At 39.8% G+C, this 17,766-nt stretch overlaps 1 protein-coding gene across 1 annotated transcript in view; it reads right to left on the reverse strand.

Moving 5' to 3' along the window:
• Nucleotides 1-9,607: 9,607 nt before the first annotated feature.
• Pcyt1b (phosphate cytidylyltransferase 1B, choline) overlaps nt 9,608-17,766 on the reverse strand; it is a 42,738-nt gene continuing 34,579 nt past the window's right edge. The window contains exon 8 of the mRNA XM_027927445.2: nt 9,608-10,521. Within this exon, the coding sequence (XP_027783246.2) occupies nt 10,309-10,521 (213 nt within the window). The 3' untranslated portion in view covers nt 9,608-10,308. The remainder of the gene's footprint in view (nt 10,522-17,766) is intronic.

Below are 17,766 nucleotides of genomic sequence, written 5' to 3' on the forward strand. Positions count from 1 at the left end.
TTCCAAATATAGATGCAGTCATGTGCTTCCAAATAATTAAAAAGAGGTAGTCCTCATGTTGTTTAGAATGTGTCATTCTTTCACTCTACATTCAGTAGTGAAGAGGTATCTTCTGTTTTAAAAAAATTGTTTTCACAATACCTTTATTCTATTTATTTTTATGTGGTGCTGAGGATCGAACCTAGGGCCTCACACATGCTAGGCAAGTGCTCTGCTACTGAGCCCTGGCCTCAGCCCAAGGGTGTCTTCTTTTTTCAGTTTAATATAAAAGCCATGTAATGCTATATTGTGTATTTACCACTAAAAACAAAGTCTTTGAAAATTTGAGGAAAACCTTACATTTGAATGATTCTTTAGGAGCATTAATGTAAGGAAGTCATGTTTATTCTGTTACCAGCTGATTCTTTTAACTGTGCCTTGGTTTCCTTGTCTATAAAATTAGAGAGTTGGATTACATGGATTCCAAGACTCTTACCTAGCTTGTTTTATGGTACTCTTTTAAAACCTAAAGTAGGAAGCAATCAACTATGTTCATTTTGTTACCTATTTTGCCCAAAGAGTACAAAACCAGTGACTCTTGAAAGTGACTTGTGATTTTAGTCAGAATTTTTAAAATTATCCATGTATATTTTACCAAAAGTCAGCTGCTGTGTTAAGACATCATTCATGACTGAGAATGGCTTTCTTGCAGCAGCTGCTCCTGCCCTTGTTTGAAATTCATAAAGTATGAGTAAGCATGGTTTATACTTACAACTCAAGATCAAATAATTCCATGAAGCTGCTCCAGGGCACTGCACATCAGTGTATATTTTTACTTCCCTTGTCCTTCATCTCAAAATCCTTTCCAAATGACTTAATAATGCATGCTTACAAGTGATTATCTGTTGATAGTATTTTCAGATGTTCACTTCATTAATAACATAGATTTACTTTGATCACATGAATAAACCATAAGGCATCGTGTAAAGGGGTTGCCTTTGGGAAGGGTTTCTGCAGACCACCATCTGCCACTAGAACTCTCTGATGATGGAAATGCTCTCTATTTGTGCTGTCCCTTATGGTTGCCACCTGAACAGTTTAAATGTGGCTAGTGCAACTGAGGAACTGCATTTTAAATTTCATTTAATTTTTAAAATTTGAATAGCCACATGTGGCTAGTGGAACCACATTAGGGCAGTTATCTATAGTCATTTCTCTGTTGAATTTTTTTAAATTTTTTGTAGTTGTAGATGAACAGAATGCCTTTATTTTTTTTTTAATTATTTTTATGTGGTGCTGAGGATTGAACCCAGTGCCTTACACATGCGAGACAAGTGCTCTGCCACTGAGCCCCATCTGTTGAGTTTTTAAAAATAAACATCAAGCACCCATTTTCATCAGTCACTAGGCTACATGCTTGATGGCAACTGTCATTTCTCAATGTTGGTCTTAAATCCTTTGTCCTCTACCCACTGATGACACTTTGGTTAAGAAAACAACAAAATGATATTTAGATCTTTTCCTTTCAATTTCTCCTGGCAGATGGATTCTCATCTTTGCTACACAAGCTGTTGATCATCCACCTCAGCTAGTCTCAGACTTGCTTTTTCCCTGAGCTGAAGTATTACAATAGCCCAGAGGGTCCTAACCTACCTCCATATTGGGAGCTCCAAGGCCTAGACCCCATCAGAGGGCTCTGGGAAGTAGTTTTTGAGTTTTCTAAGAGTTTCTAATGTGTGACACAAAAACCACTGGTTAAATCTGAATTATGGAACAGCAAACCCATCTCCTTGGCACAGAACAGGCCTAGGATCCTTGTGACTTACTGATAGTCTGTTTAACTGATAATTGGAAAAAAATTTAAAGGAGAAAAGGCCTTGTCTGTTTAAATTTAGGGCAACTACATAGCCTGTTATGCATGTTTATGCATGTATACTGTGCATAAAATTCTAAGCTAGGCCAATGCTACCCTTACTGTTCTGTGGAATTCTTGTCCAAACAGAATTTGCCAGTCCTCAAATAAAATAAACATGTTAATGATTTCATTAACAGTGATGGATGCAGAAGCTTTTGATAGTTCCTTAGAAAGAGCTTAATATATAATAGCATAATTATTTCTAAAGTTAGAGGTAATTATTGTCACCTAGTGCAATAATTGGAATGAAGCTTCCTATATGTAAACTCTACTCCTGGGCTTCAACTGGTAATGAAATAACAGTTTATGAGGACACATAAGTGTCTTATTATTCAAGTGAGGGATGCCCATCAGACACCCCATAATCAAAGAATCTAGAGGCTTGGAGTGACCATCTCATCCACAAAACAACCCTGGCCAAAGTTTAAACTATTCCCTGAGAGGCCCCAGGCCTGTTTGTCAAGCTTCTGAAGAGAAGTTAGTGATGACTTTGGTAGGTCACTTATACCTTTGTTCATGGGCCTAGATAAGAGATGACATTGTCAGTCTCCTCTTTTCAACATACTCAAAGAGTGGTTTCAAATAGATAGAAAATCTTTTTTAATTTTTCTATTAAATTAATTTCCTTAATTTTTCTATTTTCCCCTAATCTGTGTAAGAGTTGGCAATCTTTGCATTCTGGGACAGTTAGAGCACTCCACCCCAAAGAAATTAATAAGTAATGTAAAATTAGTAAGTTAGTAAAATAATTGTAAAATTTTATTTGGTAGAATCAGTTTTGGTGGCCAGAAACGTGGACTTTTCATTAAGAGCTCAGTAGATTCAAAGGTAGGAGTACTCAAGAGAGAACTGAGAGCTAGGCTATTAAACTGAAATTGGGGGCTAGGTATTTTTTCCTTTTTAATCTTTGTGTTCCTAGAAACTACAGGTTCACTCAAATGTTACTGAGTACTTGAGATGGGAATGTTTGGTAGACCTTAAGTTAAAATAAAGACCAAGGGCCATGACAGGAAAATAAGTTATTCTGGAAAGGAGCCTGGAATAGCTTGATACTTGATAGTTGGAAATGAGTGCCAGTTTAAACTGGCTGCAGCCAGCATCCAAAAGACCAGCAAGGGGGAAAAACAAGGGAAGAATATGAATAAACTATATCCCTGGATTTATTTCAGCAAGAACATATCCAAATATCTAATAATCAAAGACTTTGATTAGCTTTTTTTTTTTTTTTTTTTTTTTTTTTTTGGTATCAGGAATTGAACCCAGAGTCACTTTACCACTGAGACACATCCCAGCCCTTTTTATTTTTTATTTTGAGACAGGGTCTTCCTAAGTTGCTTAGAGTCTTGGTGAGTTGCTTAGAGCCTTGCTAAGTTACTGAAGCTGACCTCGAATTTGCGATCTTCCTTTCTCAGCCTCCCAAACCACTGGCATCACAAGCATGTGCCACCATGCCTGGCTCCTTTTTCACTTTTGTTTTTTGTACTAGGGATTGAACCCAGGGGCACTCGACCACTGAGCCACATCCCCAGCCCTATTTTGTATTTTATTTAGAGACAGGGTCTCACTGAGTTGCTTAGCACCTTGCCATTGCTGAGCCTGGCTTTGAACTTGCAATTCTCCTGTCTCAGTCTCCAAAGCTGCTGGAATTACAGGCGTGTGCCACTGCACCTGGCTCCTTTTTCACTTATTGTTTTAGATAGTCATGTATGGATTGGAGGGTATATAAAGGGAATAGGAAAAGAAAACTCTTTAAATTTCCTTCTGTATTGGTCATGGCTCTATGTTCATGAGTGGAATCCTCATGGACCAAATAGCATGTTTATTTGGGTCAGACATATCTCATTGTTATCTATTCCATGCTTCTCTTGTGGATGTCAAGAATTGAGAAACATTTAAGCAAGGTCATCTCTACTAGCTGTCAAATAAGAATTTAAATGTTAAATAGAAATGTTAAAAAACAGAAAATCAATCTATCTGCCAGAAGATAACTGTTCCTCAACCTGGAAGAAAATTTAAGGGTTTATAACTGCTCTCCTTGGACACCCTAGACAGGATATTGACTCCCTAAAGATGTTCAAATCCTAATCCTTACAATCCTGGAATATGTTGTAATACAAGAAGAAATTAAGGTTGCTGATAAAATTGCTGATGACCTTAAAAAATAGGGAGATTTTCCTGGATTTTCCAGGTGGGCCCGTGTGATCACAAGGGCTTTTATAGTGAGGTAGGGAGTCAGAAGAAAGAGTGTCAAAATGATGTCAGGTAAGAAAGATTGGATTGACTATTGCTAGCATTTTAGACATTAGGGGGCCATGAGTCAAGAAAAGAAAAGGAGACAGATTCTCCCCTACATTCTCCACAGACAGGAACCTCCATCACCTGTTATCATCTTAATTTTAGCACAGTAAGACCCATTTTGGACTTCTGAAATCCAGGACTATAAAACAATAAAGTTGTATTGTCACAATTCGCTAAACTTTTCATAATTTGTTTCAGCAATAAGAAACTCACACACACCTCTTCAACTTATTTCATCTATCATTCATCTAGGGGCACCAGATATGGAAACAAATGGAAAAATCAGAGAATCATTTGTGTTAATGTGAGTTTGTAATCAGGATAGTAAATGGCATCTCATCAACATTTGTCTAGTAGAACATGACTACCAAACAAGAAAGGAAGACTGGTTATCTTCTCAAGGTAGGTGATGAGTCAGGGCCTGCCACATACTTGGCAGATGATGACAGGTTTTCTCTAGACTTGGAAATTTTAGAGTAACAGGATTATTTGCAAGTATAGTAAGTTGAAAAGGGTCCTTGTGGAAAGGATAGAGTACTCCATATTTTTTCAAGTATGATTTCATTTTTCTTTTTAAATGAAAAGTTACATGTCTAATATTTTTGTTATACCTAATCCCTTAATCAGAACTCTCCTTTTATGAATAGAGTACATTAACCTTGTGGATTAATTCCTTCTTCCCTAACACCCAAGAAAGATTGAGTAAAGGAGAATAAAATGATTTATAGGGAACAGCACAAGTCAACCCTATCCTGAATATATCTCATCAACTTTACCACATTTGATCAATTGCAACTGAGAGTTAGCCTATTTGGTGTCTTTTCTAGGATACAAGTAATGCAGTACACAAATACCCAATATATGCCCTAGTTATTATCTGCAGATATTTGTGGTGTTAATAGTATTTTTAGATTTTACTGGTTATTTGTTGGTTTGTACTTGATGGTTTCTAAAATAATTTGATCACTGGGTACACCTATATGTGTACAGATTGTCATATTCGGTCTGGAAAATGTCCTGATGGCAGTCTTATCGGACATCTCCTGCTGAATACCTGGAGAAGTCCCTTAAACTTTCAATTTCAATAGCCAATGAGTACTCCAACACAATGTGTGGAATGGAAACACGTGGAAACATTTTTTGTAGTGTACCTCTTCCAAGGAGTTCTGTTTATTAACGAAGGTTAATTCTCTTTGCATCAAACATCAAAGTTCTTAAATATGAGTTTTATCATAGCTTAGAATTTGCTGTTTTCCCCTGGAGATTATGTCTGAGGTATCAGAAAAGTCAAGAAAAACCAATTAACTTTTGCTTTAAATACAATCTGTCAAGATCATGTTTAATCTGTATGAAAAGGCCAAATAATGTGGTCTATGAATAACAGGTATTGTTTTAAAATGTATTCCCTTGATCATTACATCCCTAGCTTTATTTATTCTAGAATCCAGCTAGTATTAGAACTATATTCACTTCAAAGAGCTAAACCCCTCCAGATGGTGGTAATGGAAGCTCCTAAATTGAGTGAGGGGAGGGCATAAGCACACTTTGCAGAACATCAACATCTGCCTTCATTGTTGACATTTGGGCATGACTTAGCACCTCCACCTCCATCTGCCTGTCTCCAGCTGATCAAAGGAGATTTCCCCCCCCCCAAAAGGAAAAGTATTAAACTGGCCACTTCCCAAAGTCTAGGTACACATGAAGTATTTTGTTAAGTGGCAAAGTAAGAAAGGTAAAGTCAGAGTCTTTTATCTTGATGCTCCAATTATGGAAGTAAGATCACCAGTAATGCTGGTTGTGGAGACCCCAGGGGACTGGAGGACCACCTCTCCAGCTTTCTATTCAGTGAGAAGTAAGCACTTTCTCCTGGTCACACAGAGATAGCATGATAGCTTCAAGAAGCTTGGGAGCAATGCATAGAACTTCACAGCCAAAGGAAACTTCAGAAACCATTTCCTCCAACACTCTCATCTTACAAAAGTAGAGACCAGAGAAGTGAAGTGGTTGGCCAAAGTCACCAAGCAAGTGAGTAATAAGACCAACAATCTAGGTTCCCGACTGGGCTTACCACATGACTTTCCCTCCAGGTGGCTCTGTGTAAGTTCACCTTTTTTTCCCTCTCTCTCTTTCCAGAGTTTTTAATGGGTGCATTATTAACTTAGCTTTTAAATCAAGATGTGGGGCATTTAGCAACTTCAAGACTTGGCCCCATTTTGCACAGTGTAGTCAGATCCTTCTGGGTGCTGGAGCCACAGCTGGGCAAAGCCAGCCAGAGGTCTGGGACAGCTGCTCTAATGCCTGTATTTTTCCACATTTAACTAGAGCTTCTAAATGGGCACACAACAACAGCACACTCAAGAAACACAACAGGCAAAAGTGCAATTCTGCATCCCTTTATTTATAAACAAGTTGGGAATGCTGTGTTTGGGAGCAGGAGTGGGGATGGAGAAGGAGTATGGGGAAGGGTACTGATTCCAGTAGTTCACATTATTCAGCACCAGAGCAAATGCTTGGGCATTAGGTCGGGCTTTAACCCAGACAAGTCATCATCGTCTTCTTGTCTTATTATATGTACAGCAGAGTCTTAAGTATGTATGCTCTTCTTATGGCTTTGTCCCCAGACACATTGCAGTGACACAACAAAGAAACTAGAGAGGCGTCTAGAGAAAAGGAGAATTGCAAATGCCTCATAAGCTATTTTTTTTATCAGACAGCCAGGACAAATGCTGCATGGATGCCTGAGAAACAGGCACATGTCTGCTAGTTAGGAGCTCATCTGATTCAGCTGAGCCAGTGATGCCATTTTGCATCTCTCCCTGGGGTATGACTGGGTGCCAAAATAAGTCCTGAAGATGGAGAGAAAACAAATCTATGCCCTTCCTGTTCCCCTCCCCTTCAAGGATGAAATCACAGCCTCTAGGAGCCTAAAACATGGAGAAAGGTTGAAATTCCCCTGCTGTTTCTTTCACCCAGAGCAAGTCAGAAGTTAGGCTCCATCTGTCTTTCTCCTCATGAGGCTGGCTTCCCCTTGCCTTTGTAAGGTCCTGGCACACTGGAGTTTGCTTGCCAGAAACAGGTCATGCAGTGTGACTGTGGTGTTATAATTCCACACTTGTTTAGTTGGAGGAGGGATCAAAATTTGATTTCAGGGTTCCTGTCAGGAGGATGTGGAAGCACTGAAATGTGAAAGGCTGAGAGGCAGGGACTCACACCTGATTGCCACCTGTGCTGCATGCATATCCACTGAGCTTGGAGGTATGTAATAGGAACCTTCCTCCTTTGCCTATTAGGGGCCAAGTTAACCCTGGAAAGGGAACAGAAAATACTGACCCTCCCACTCCCACATTTCTTCACTCCCATTTTTTCCCATCTTCATAACCTGCCCCATCCACAATCCTAAACTGCTCTCATCTAGCTCTTTTCAGTCTGAAGTTTCCTTCCATTTCTACAGCAAAACAAAATCTATTTTCTTGCTTTTTGTAACTTCTGCTTACCTCACTAAGTTTGCAGCATATTTACTATATTTCTTATTCCAGCCTTAACTTGCTCTTGGCCATGACTGTTGACTGGATGGCCCAAACAAAGGGCAACTCCAGTTCCTCCTGGGTGCAGGGCAGGTGGGGGGTAGGGGCTGGGAGAGACTGAGAGATGGCCAAAGATCAACAAAGTTTGGATGGCAGAAATGTTCCCATTCCTTTCTCAGTAGACTCGTGGTCTTAGGAAGGAGGGGAGGTGTTATTAGAGGTTAGGAGGATGAGATTTAGAACCCACTTATCAGTTGTTGGGGCCCATCCCTGTAATATCCCAGATTATTAGTCATTTCCCATAATTGGCAGCTATGGTGGCACTATCTGATGAGTCACATATGTGGCACCTGTCAGTATGCTGTGTAAGGCCTGCAAATTTATAGTCAGACTTGTTTATCAACCACATATTGTTTGCTCCAGAGCAGGACTCAGTTAGAAATAGATCTACCCACCCTGGGACATGGAGTCACAGCATTAAAAGGCCTCCTCAAGAGAGTTTCACCTACAAAATGAAGTCCTGACATAGTTTAAGAGAGTGGATGTTCTTTATCCTCCTCCTCTCTCTCTAGGAGCCTCTTTTCACTTTCCTAATTCTCACCTTGTTTCTCTTTTCTTGCCCAGCTGGTCCCCTGACCTTTCACTGCTACAAGTATCAGTCGTGAATTGACAGGCATACAACACATGCACAGTGTGCCCTGGGGGCATGGTGGAAGGCAAAGGCCAAATGGACACAAAGGAAGAAAGGAGCCCTTGCTGCTCTCTGTAGAGTATGCTCTGGGAGGGCCTTAACTGCAAAAAGAACTTTACTTCTCAAAGACCAAGTTCCTGCTCGCCCTCTGTCTTGCTTGAGTGCTTTACAGAGTTCTGGAGAAAACCAGGAACAAGGAGGTTCCAAGCCAGCTTAGCAGCATAGTTTTGCTTTCCAATAAACACCGCTAGTCTCCAGGTGGGCAGGGAGGTAGTTCGACCCCAACACAAAGGGGAAAGACATGCCACCTTCCTTCATCAGTTGCCCCCAAAAGGCTGGCTCCCAAGTCCTCTGAAAAGGGGTGCTTCTGTCACAAGAGGTGCTGGGCTCTGCCCACAAGTTGCTGGTTGGGGCTTCTGCTCAGTCAGATCCCAGCTCTGCCTGACATTACCAGGATAATGAGGCAATATCTACGTCTGCCCAAGAGTTTGGTTCTAAACCTTGATTCTACCTGCTCATTTCCTACATGTGATAAAGGAGCAGTAACTTCAGACAACTCTGTAGGAATCTTAAGAGTCTTCATCCCATTTAACAAAGCTATAGCCAGCAATAACTAGCCCATTCAAAGAACTAGCCCATTGTTCTTTGCAAAACTCTTCAGAACCTGCCTTCACCCCAAAATGTTATGGGAGGCCATGAGAACAATAATAATTTCCTGGTTGGGACAAAATATTTCTACAAGAATCTGGTATGAGCTTTTGACAAAGTGCCCAAGTCACAAGGGAACCAGATGGTTCTTTAGATAAGGATTTCAGCAGGCTATTAGGGTGGAGAGCAGGAGAGGAGTATATCATAAAATGCCACCACCACATATTCATATTGCATATGGTATACACCCTGGGGTGGCATATTTGGAGCATACACAGAACAGATACGTGCAGGTAGCACCCCCTATCAGTATACTATGTGTTTGGTACATCAAACTGTTACTTGAGGTCTATGAAACTGTTAACTGGTCAGAAATGGGAAGAGCCATTCCATAGTAGCATCCTTTAAGGAGAAGCTTCGAGAGATGTTTCTCATCTGCCAAACTTGGAGCCAAAGCAAAGCAGCTCCTCTTTTTTTATACAGGATGTTTTTCCTTGTTGCAGTTTCCACCGATTAAGGTAATTTCTGGAAAACAATAAAGTCACACCAATAATGAGAAAGTACAGCCAGGAGCACATCAGGACTTAGGTGGAATTCTCCTTGCCAACACTGTCCTCTGAGTGAGAAGTTAGGGTTCACACTAGATCACCTTTTATATCTGATCCAAAGCAAGGTTTTGGCTCTGAGCCATGGTCCTGGCACTGGAAAGATTGGATGTGTTGCCACATCAGGTCTTAGTGGCTGCACTGAGAAGACTGGAATTTGTCTTTAACATGACTATTTCGGAAGCACTTTGCCACCTCTATTGGAAACAAATTTATTCTGGCAGAGCTTGGGTGGTAGGAGGCAACGTGCAAGGCCCTTTAAAGAGCCAAAAGTAGCAGGTTGAGGAAACAGCCGCTTCCACAGGTAGTTTACTTGATGGGGATGGGGGCATGGATAAAAGCAGAAGTCACCCTACTCAGTGCAAGTCTCCCTGGGGTGCTCTGCTCCTCTCTTTAGCAAGGTTAAACTAGAGTGATTCTAGAGGATGCTAAGAAGGTTTATGGAGGTTCTCCAGCTGGAAACCTCCATGCTGAGCCCAGCTGGGCCATGTGGAAGATGAGGGAGAACAGATCAACCTTCCCTTAGCAGAGCTCAGGGCCTCCCTATTGAGCTGTAGCTCCCATGATTCTTCCCCTTCAAACACCACCCAGGCATCCCCAGTGCCCCTCCCCCTCCTGTGTGGTGTGGCTCTTGCCTGCCAGCCACCTTTACTTCTCATCCTCATCCCCCTCACTCATGCTGCTGATGGAGGCTGAGGCTGCTTTGGGTGAGGAGGGAGGTGAGGTTTTGATCGGAAGCCACGAGAAGGTGGGTGACGGGGAGCGGGAAGGGGACCGGCTCCTGGTTGGGCTGCTCACAGGGCTCTGCTTGGGTGATAAGGCTTGTAGCATCCGGCTACTCCTCTCCTGGAACATCTGCTTCTAGAGAGAAATTTGAGAGAAGGTGTCTGTTAACGTAGCAGTCTCAGGTGGCAGCAAAACAAAAAGGAAAGACAGGAAGGAAAGACACCACCCCAAAAACCTGTGCCCACATCATAGACTACATTCCATGTTGCCAAAGACCATGAGTTGTAAGGAATTGGCCAAAATTCTGAGCTAGAGAGATGCTGATACATAAGATTACAATCACTGCTAGTTCTTGGGATTCTTTCTTTTCTTCAGTCTACACAATTTAATTGAGTATCTATTTTTTAAATATTATTTTCTAGTTGTAGTTAGACACAATACCTTTATTTTAATGTGGTGCTGAGAATCGAACCCAGGGCCTCACAAATGCTAGGACCTCACACATGCTCACTCTACCACTGAGCCACAATCCCACCCCAAAGTATCTATTATTTGCCAGGCAAACAGTATTGGAGGGGCAGGATAAAATAAAACAAACATCTCTGTCCTCGTGGACTTAAGGAGGTATCCCATAATAAACAAAATATTTGGTATGTCAGATGGAACTGTGTCTGTGAGAATAATAAGATGAGGATATAGCAAGTAGGAGTAGTCATGGGGGGCTGCATTTACAAATGTGGTGCTCAGGAAAGGCCTCCCTGAAAAAAATGTTATTTGAGCAAAGACCTGAAAGAGATGAGGGAGAGACTCTGTTGAGTAGAAACCAGGCAGAAATCTCCAAGAATGAAGCATAGTATGCACTAGGAAGAGCAAGCAGGCCTTGGGGGTGGAGTGGGGTCTGCTGGGTGGGGAACAGGATAAGGGAGGGAGTTAAGGGATCACCAGAGAAGTAGCACAGAGCTGTGCTACTAAGTGTGTTGGCGGCTATTGTGGGAACTCTTATCTTTTACTATGAGAACAACAGGACATGTTCAAGGGGAGGAGGGAGGCCAGCATGGCAGCAGTGGAGAGAGCTAGTGGGAGAGGAGTGAGGGAGGGTTTGGGAGTTATTAGGCTGGTGAAAGAACAAAGGATTGTTTTATGTAGGGCCTTCTCTGAGGAGAAGAAAAACCTTTGGAGAGTTCTGAGCAAAGGAATAACAAAATTTGCTTTTGTCTTCTGAGAAGCAATCTGGCTGCTGTGCTGAGCATAGACTTTATTGAATCAAAGGCAGGAGCAGCGAGACCAATGAAGAACAGACAATCTCAATAAGAATCCAAGGTTATATGGCAGCTGGCCCAACGGTGATGGTGGTAATGATGGTGAGAAAAGGTTGGATTCCCACTATATTTTCTCCATATTTTCATTAAGGTATATTTATTTCACCTTTCTCATGCACAGTTCTATGAGTTCTGACAAACACAGTTGGGAGACTACCAACATGATCAAGGTGTAGAAGAGTTCCATCAGCCCCCAAATTCCCTCATGATCTGGTAGTCATTCTCTCTCCCCACCTCTGGCAACAGATCTGTTTTCTGGCCCCACAGTTTTACCTTTTCCAGAATGTCATCAAAATGGCATCCTACAGTATATGGTCTGGCTATATTTTGAAGGTTGAGTCAATGGGACTTGCTAACAGATAATATGTTGCTCATAGGAGGGTAAGAAATCAAGTGATTCCAGTTTCTGGAAAGTGGCTATGCTATTTGCTGGGGTAGAGAAGAGTGTGGGGGTGGGAGGAGGTTTGGATGGTAAAATTGGTTTTCCAAACTGGGCCCTCAGGTGACTGTTGCTTGGTGCTTTCAGAAATGAGCCCTTCCCTGACACTGTCCTTCACCTTTCTGGGAAACTCAGTCCTGGCCCCGAGTTCCTGTTTGCCAGGCCTCTAGGTGCTGGCAGCCTACATGGCCTCCTACCCTTTGACTGATGCTCAAACCCCCACACCCAGATGCTCCATTCCACCACCTTCTGAGGGTTCTGCCTATGGTGGCTGGGGTCTTTTGATTGCTCACAGCTGAGTCTTGGCCTCCAAAAGCTCAGTCCAATCTTTTTATCCTAAACTAGCCCTCAAAGCCAATTTTCCTATACATTGAGTATCTTTCATCCAATGCATGGAACCAGAAGTGACTCAGATTTTGAATTTTTAAAATTTTGGAATATTTGCATATACATAATGAGATATCTTGGGGATGGGAACCAAGTCTGAACACAAAGTTCATTTATGTTTCATATAAACCTTATACACTTAGCCTAAATGTAATTTTACATGATACTTTTGTTGTGCATCTTTCCTTTGCCTGTGACCTGTCACATTAGGTCAGGTAGAATTTTTAACTTGTATATCTATTCAATGCTAAAAAAGTTTCAGATTTGGGGACATTTCAGATTTTGTATTTTCAGATTAAGGAAGCTCAACCAATACTAGCCATTTTAGACTTTGCTTATCATTTGGATTATTCTGTTCTGCAGATTATTATGAACATCTTCTGGAGCCTGGGTACTGCACAAGAAGAAGGGGATGCAGAAGACAAGAATCAAGCAGATGGCTATGTGTGATCTGGGTCTTTGATAATACACAGGAAAAGGGATTAGAGTTGATGGTAAGTTTGTGGGGACTGGTAGGGAGAGGACCAGCTTTCCAAGCAGAGGACACAAAGTAGAGAGTACTAAGTGCAAGTTGCTTGGCATGACTAGAACATATGGGGTGACAATAGCCTGGGCCTGGAGCTCCAGAAGGAGGCTGGACTGCCACCCTAAGCTCCCTGGGAAGATGTTAATCAAAGGAGGGCTATGATCAGATTTGTTGTTTAGAAATATCTTTAAGCATAAAAGAAACCATAAAGAAAAATGTCAATGTTTGACTACATAAAAATTTAAAAGTTTGAAAAAATATTATAAAATAAGATAAAAGGTAAATGGAAAACTAGGGGGAAATTTTTGCAACATTTGACTAAAGGGACTGGGGATTTGGCTCAATGGTAGAGTGTCTGCTTAACAGGCATGCGTCCTTGGGTTCAATCCCCAGCACCATAAATAAATAAATAAATACTAAATAGAGATTATAAATTAAAAATAAGGTAAAAACCATAATAAGAAATAAAAATAAAATAATAAATAAAAATAAAATAAAAAACATAATAGGAAAGGAATATGGGATGTTCCATATGGCAATCACAAAAGAAATTTATAAATGAATTATAAACATGTTCAGAGTCACTGATAATCAAACAGATGTAAATGATTGTAATGAGTTGTTTATATATCAGATTCCTAACTTTCTTCAAAAAATTGCAATGGCTACTGTTGATGGATGAGGGCACAGGAAAAGTAGGAGGAATACACAGTAGCATCTTTCTCAGGGGTAATTTGGCAATAGGTGCAAAAGCTATTTTTTTTCTTTCCTGAGGAGATAATCAGAGATCTATGTGAATGTCTATTGTTTATATGGATATTCAGTGCAGTGTCAAACTGACAAAACTGCAAACAGGGCTCAGTGGTAGAATACCCACCCAGTGTATACAGGGCCTGGGTTCCATTCCCAGCACTGTGAAACAAACAAACAAACAAACAAACAAAACAAAAACTCCCTAAATAGGTTAGAGAAATCTCATACAACTCCCATATGAAATACGAAGAAGTTGAGGAAAATCAGGTTCTTAAAAAAGTATTTAATATGAAAAAAATGCTCATGAGCAATTATAAAGTAAAAACAATTTTAGAATATGTTCTGCATGATTTAAATGTTGTAGAAGTAATGTATATAATGTAGAAGGAAAAAGATATGGGTGATGGGACAACAGGTAATTTTTAGTCTCCTTTTAGTCTTTATTTTCTAATAATTCTATAATGAATACAGTTGGCTCTTCATATCTGCAAGTTCCACATCTGTGAATTCAACCAACTGTAGACCAAAAATTGTACTTGTGCCAAACATGTACACATTTCTCTTGTTATTATTCATTAAACAATATAGTATAAGAAATATGTACATAACATTTACATTGTATTAGGTATTGTAAGTATTCTAGAGATGATTTAAAGTGTACAGGAGAATTATATAGGTTATATGCAAATACTACACCAGTTTATATAAGGGACTTGAACATCTACAGATTTCAGTATCTAAGGGAAGTCCTACAACCAATACCTTGCAGATACCAAGGGTTGTCTGTATATTACTTTTATGATCATAAAAATGTATATATGGTAGGAGAGGGGGAGTGCTGGGGAGTGACACTGGCCAGTTTATATTGTTATATTGTGTGCATACATGAATATGTGACAATAAATCATTATGTACAACTATAATGCACCAATAAAAATGTGGAAAGAAAACAAAACAAACCATCAGAAAGTGTATGGTAGGAATACAGGAAGATAATGCAGATGTCTTGGGCAGGGAGATGAAGCAGAAGGGCAGGCACTGCAATGATGATGTAGGAGAGAAAATATTAAGACCTCATGCACATCATCAATTCCTTCAGGCACTCATTTTTCCTTCCTAAGCTCTAGCCCATCACTTTTTAGAGTCTCAAGTTTCCTCTAGTAGATATAAGAGAGATGACTTGCTGATCACTAAAATCCTTTCCAGATTTAAAATTCCATATGCCTATGAATACACCAATTATTTACCTTCCATTAAGGGCACTGATAATTCTGCCCAAAGACATCCAACTCCCCTCAAAATCAAATAAAAAAATACTATAGTACAACAGCATTACTTTAGATTAAGCCCATTTATGAGACAAAATCAAATGCCAAAAGGATCTGGTGGCCTATTATTAACAGCAACATTAAAAAAAAATTCTTGAACTTCTAGCAGGCACTTTAAAATATGTGTTTTTATTACTGTAATCTTTAAGTATATTTTTAGTGGCAGCCATTAGCCCTCCTGCTGTTAATGGATTGTCACCATTTCCATTAGAAACCCACTTTCTAAGAAATCTACATCTTGTCTACTCTAGTTTGAATCAGACTCATAAATGAGAATATTCTGCCTAAGGGAATGAAGGAATTTGAATCCTTAATGATAAACAATGGTGTCACACATCATAAAATGTGATATCCATGCAAAACAACTCCCGGCCTCGATTTGCAGCCTCTCTGATCTGTTTCTGGTACATTTTGAAGGGTGGTTCCCCTGCAAAGGAGCTGAATTAAATCGGGACAGGAGACAGTTTGTAATGAGCTTCCTGGGAAGAAAAGCACTTTAGAAATATAACAAATAATGAAGACCATGGCATGGCATTTTCAAAGAGAAAAGGTATTTAAATTCAATCTTTTACTGTATTAAGAGGTTTCCATTTATAAATTTTCCCCAAGAAAATAATCCCATTTATAGTCCTGTCCATATGAAAGTAATTTTCTATTTCCCTCCTACAAAGTTTTTCCTTTTAAGAAGTACTTAACATCTAGTGAGGCAATAAATGTCTTGACAAATGCCTTTAAAGGTTTCAGTATTTCAGATATATTCTGGCATGTCTGCTAGAAATGAAAAGTATTGTAGTATGATTGGTTTGAACCTCTGGTAAGCAAGATAAACTCAAGGAGAGAGAGGAATGGTGTTTCAGTTCTGGCCAAGTTCATAAACAACATCATCAACAACTAACCCTTACACAGTTCCTGATGTGCATCTGGGTGCCAGGCACCATTATAAGGGCTTTCAAGTGTGAACTAGTTTAATTCTTCCAACAGCCCTAGCAGGCAGCTAAGCTTCCTTTCCCCATTTACAGATGCTGTGACTGAGTCCTGGAGATGCAAAGGAACTTGCTACCAGCCAGGAAGTGACTCCATGCTCATGACTACCTTTCTTGTAATTAGCCACTTTCATAGTAAGAAGCTTTTCATGGTTACCCCCATCTACTTGTGCATTTGTTTAAAGATAATTTTGTTTAAGCCAACTGTTAAAAAGTCCCAAGTGAGAAATCTATCTCAGATCCACAGACTTCATTTTATATCTCCTTTCTCAAAATCAAAACAGTATTTGACCTCTTTTTTAGAGGGTGGGGGTACCAGGGATTGAACTCAGAGACACTCAAACTCTGAACCTCATCCCAAGCCTTATTTTGTATTTTATTTAGAGACAGGGTCTCACTGAGTTGGTTAGCGCCTCGCTTTGCTGAGGCTGGCTTTGAACTCATGATCTTCTTGCGTCAGCCTCCTGAGCCACTGGGATTACTGGCGTTTGCAACTGTGCCTGGCTCAAAACAGTCTTTGAAATTAGCAGTGCCTAAAATTAAGATGGCTATTATAAAAAAATGAAATAAAATGATAAGTGTTGGTAAGGATATGGAAGAATTAGAATTTTTGTGCATTGTTACTAGGAATATGAAATAGTGTAGTCATTGTGGAAACCAGTATGAATTTCCTCAAAAAATTAAACATAGAATTACTATATAATCCAGTAATTCCATCTCCATGTACATACCCAAGAGAATTGAAAACAGGGACCCAAACAGATGCACATAGCACCAATGTTCATACTAGTATTATCTACCATTTCCAAAAGGTGGCAACAATCAAAATCCATCAACAGAAGAATGGATAAACAAGAGGTGGTACATATATACACACAACGGAATATTATTCAGCCTTTAGAGAGCTGCTACAACATTGGTCCAGGCTACAACACGAATGGGCCTTGAAGACATTACACTAAGTAAAATAAGCCAGACACAAAATGACAAAAACTATGATTCTACTGATATAATACAGTATACCTAGACTACACAAATTCACAGAGATAGAAAGTAGAATGATGTTTGTCAGGGGCTGGAAGGGAGTTGTTTAAGAGGCACAGAGTGTTTTTGTTTCTGTTTGGGATGATGAAAAGGCTCTGGAGATAGATGGTGGTGATGGTTACACAATAATGTGAATGTACTTAATGCCACTGTAATCTTAAATCATTAAAATGCAAATTTTTATTATGTATATGTGTATATATATATATATATATATATATATATATATGCCATGATTTTTCAAATTAGCAATGGACCTCGCATTGTGTAAATCTGTTCTTTGTAAAAATGGACATACACAGTCCACTTGATTAAAAGGTAATCTCATAGGGCTTGGGTTGTAGCTCAGTGGCAGAGCGCTTACCCAGCATGTATGAGGCACTGAATTCAATTCTCAGCACTGTGTATCAATAAATGAAATAAAGGTCCATTGACAACTAAAAAATATTTAAAAATAATAAAGGTCCATCAATAAAAAAATATTTTTAAAAAGGTAATCTCATATATCAGATGATGCATGCCTGCTTGGTTGGCATAGAATATATCATTGATTGGACTGGAGCAAGAAGAGTTTACTGGTCTATGATGAATTAAAAACTTG

Source organism: Marmota flaviventris, chromosome X (genome assembly GCF_047511675.1).
Source record: "Marmota flaviventris isolate mMarFla1 chromosome X, mMarFla1.hap1, whole genome shotgun sequence".
In the NCBI taxonomy this organism is placed as follows: Eukaryota; Metazoa; Chordata; class Mammalia; order Rodentia; family Sciuridae; genus Marmota; species Marmota flaviventris.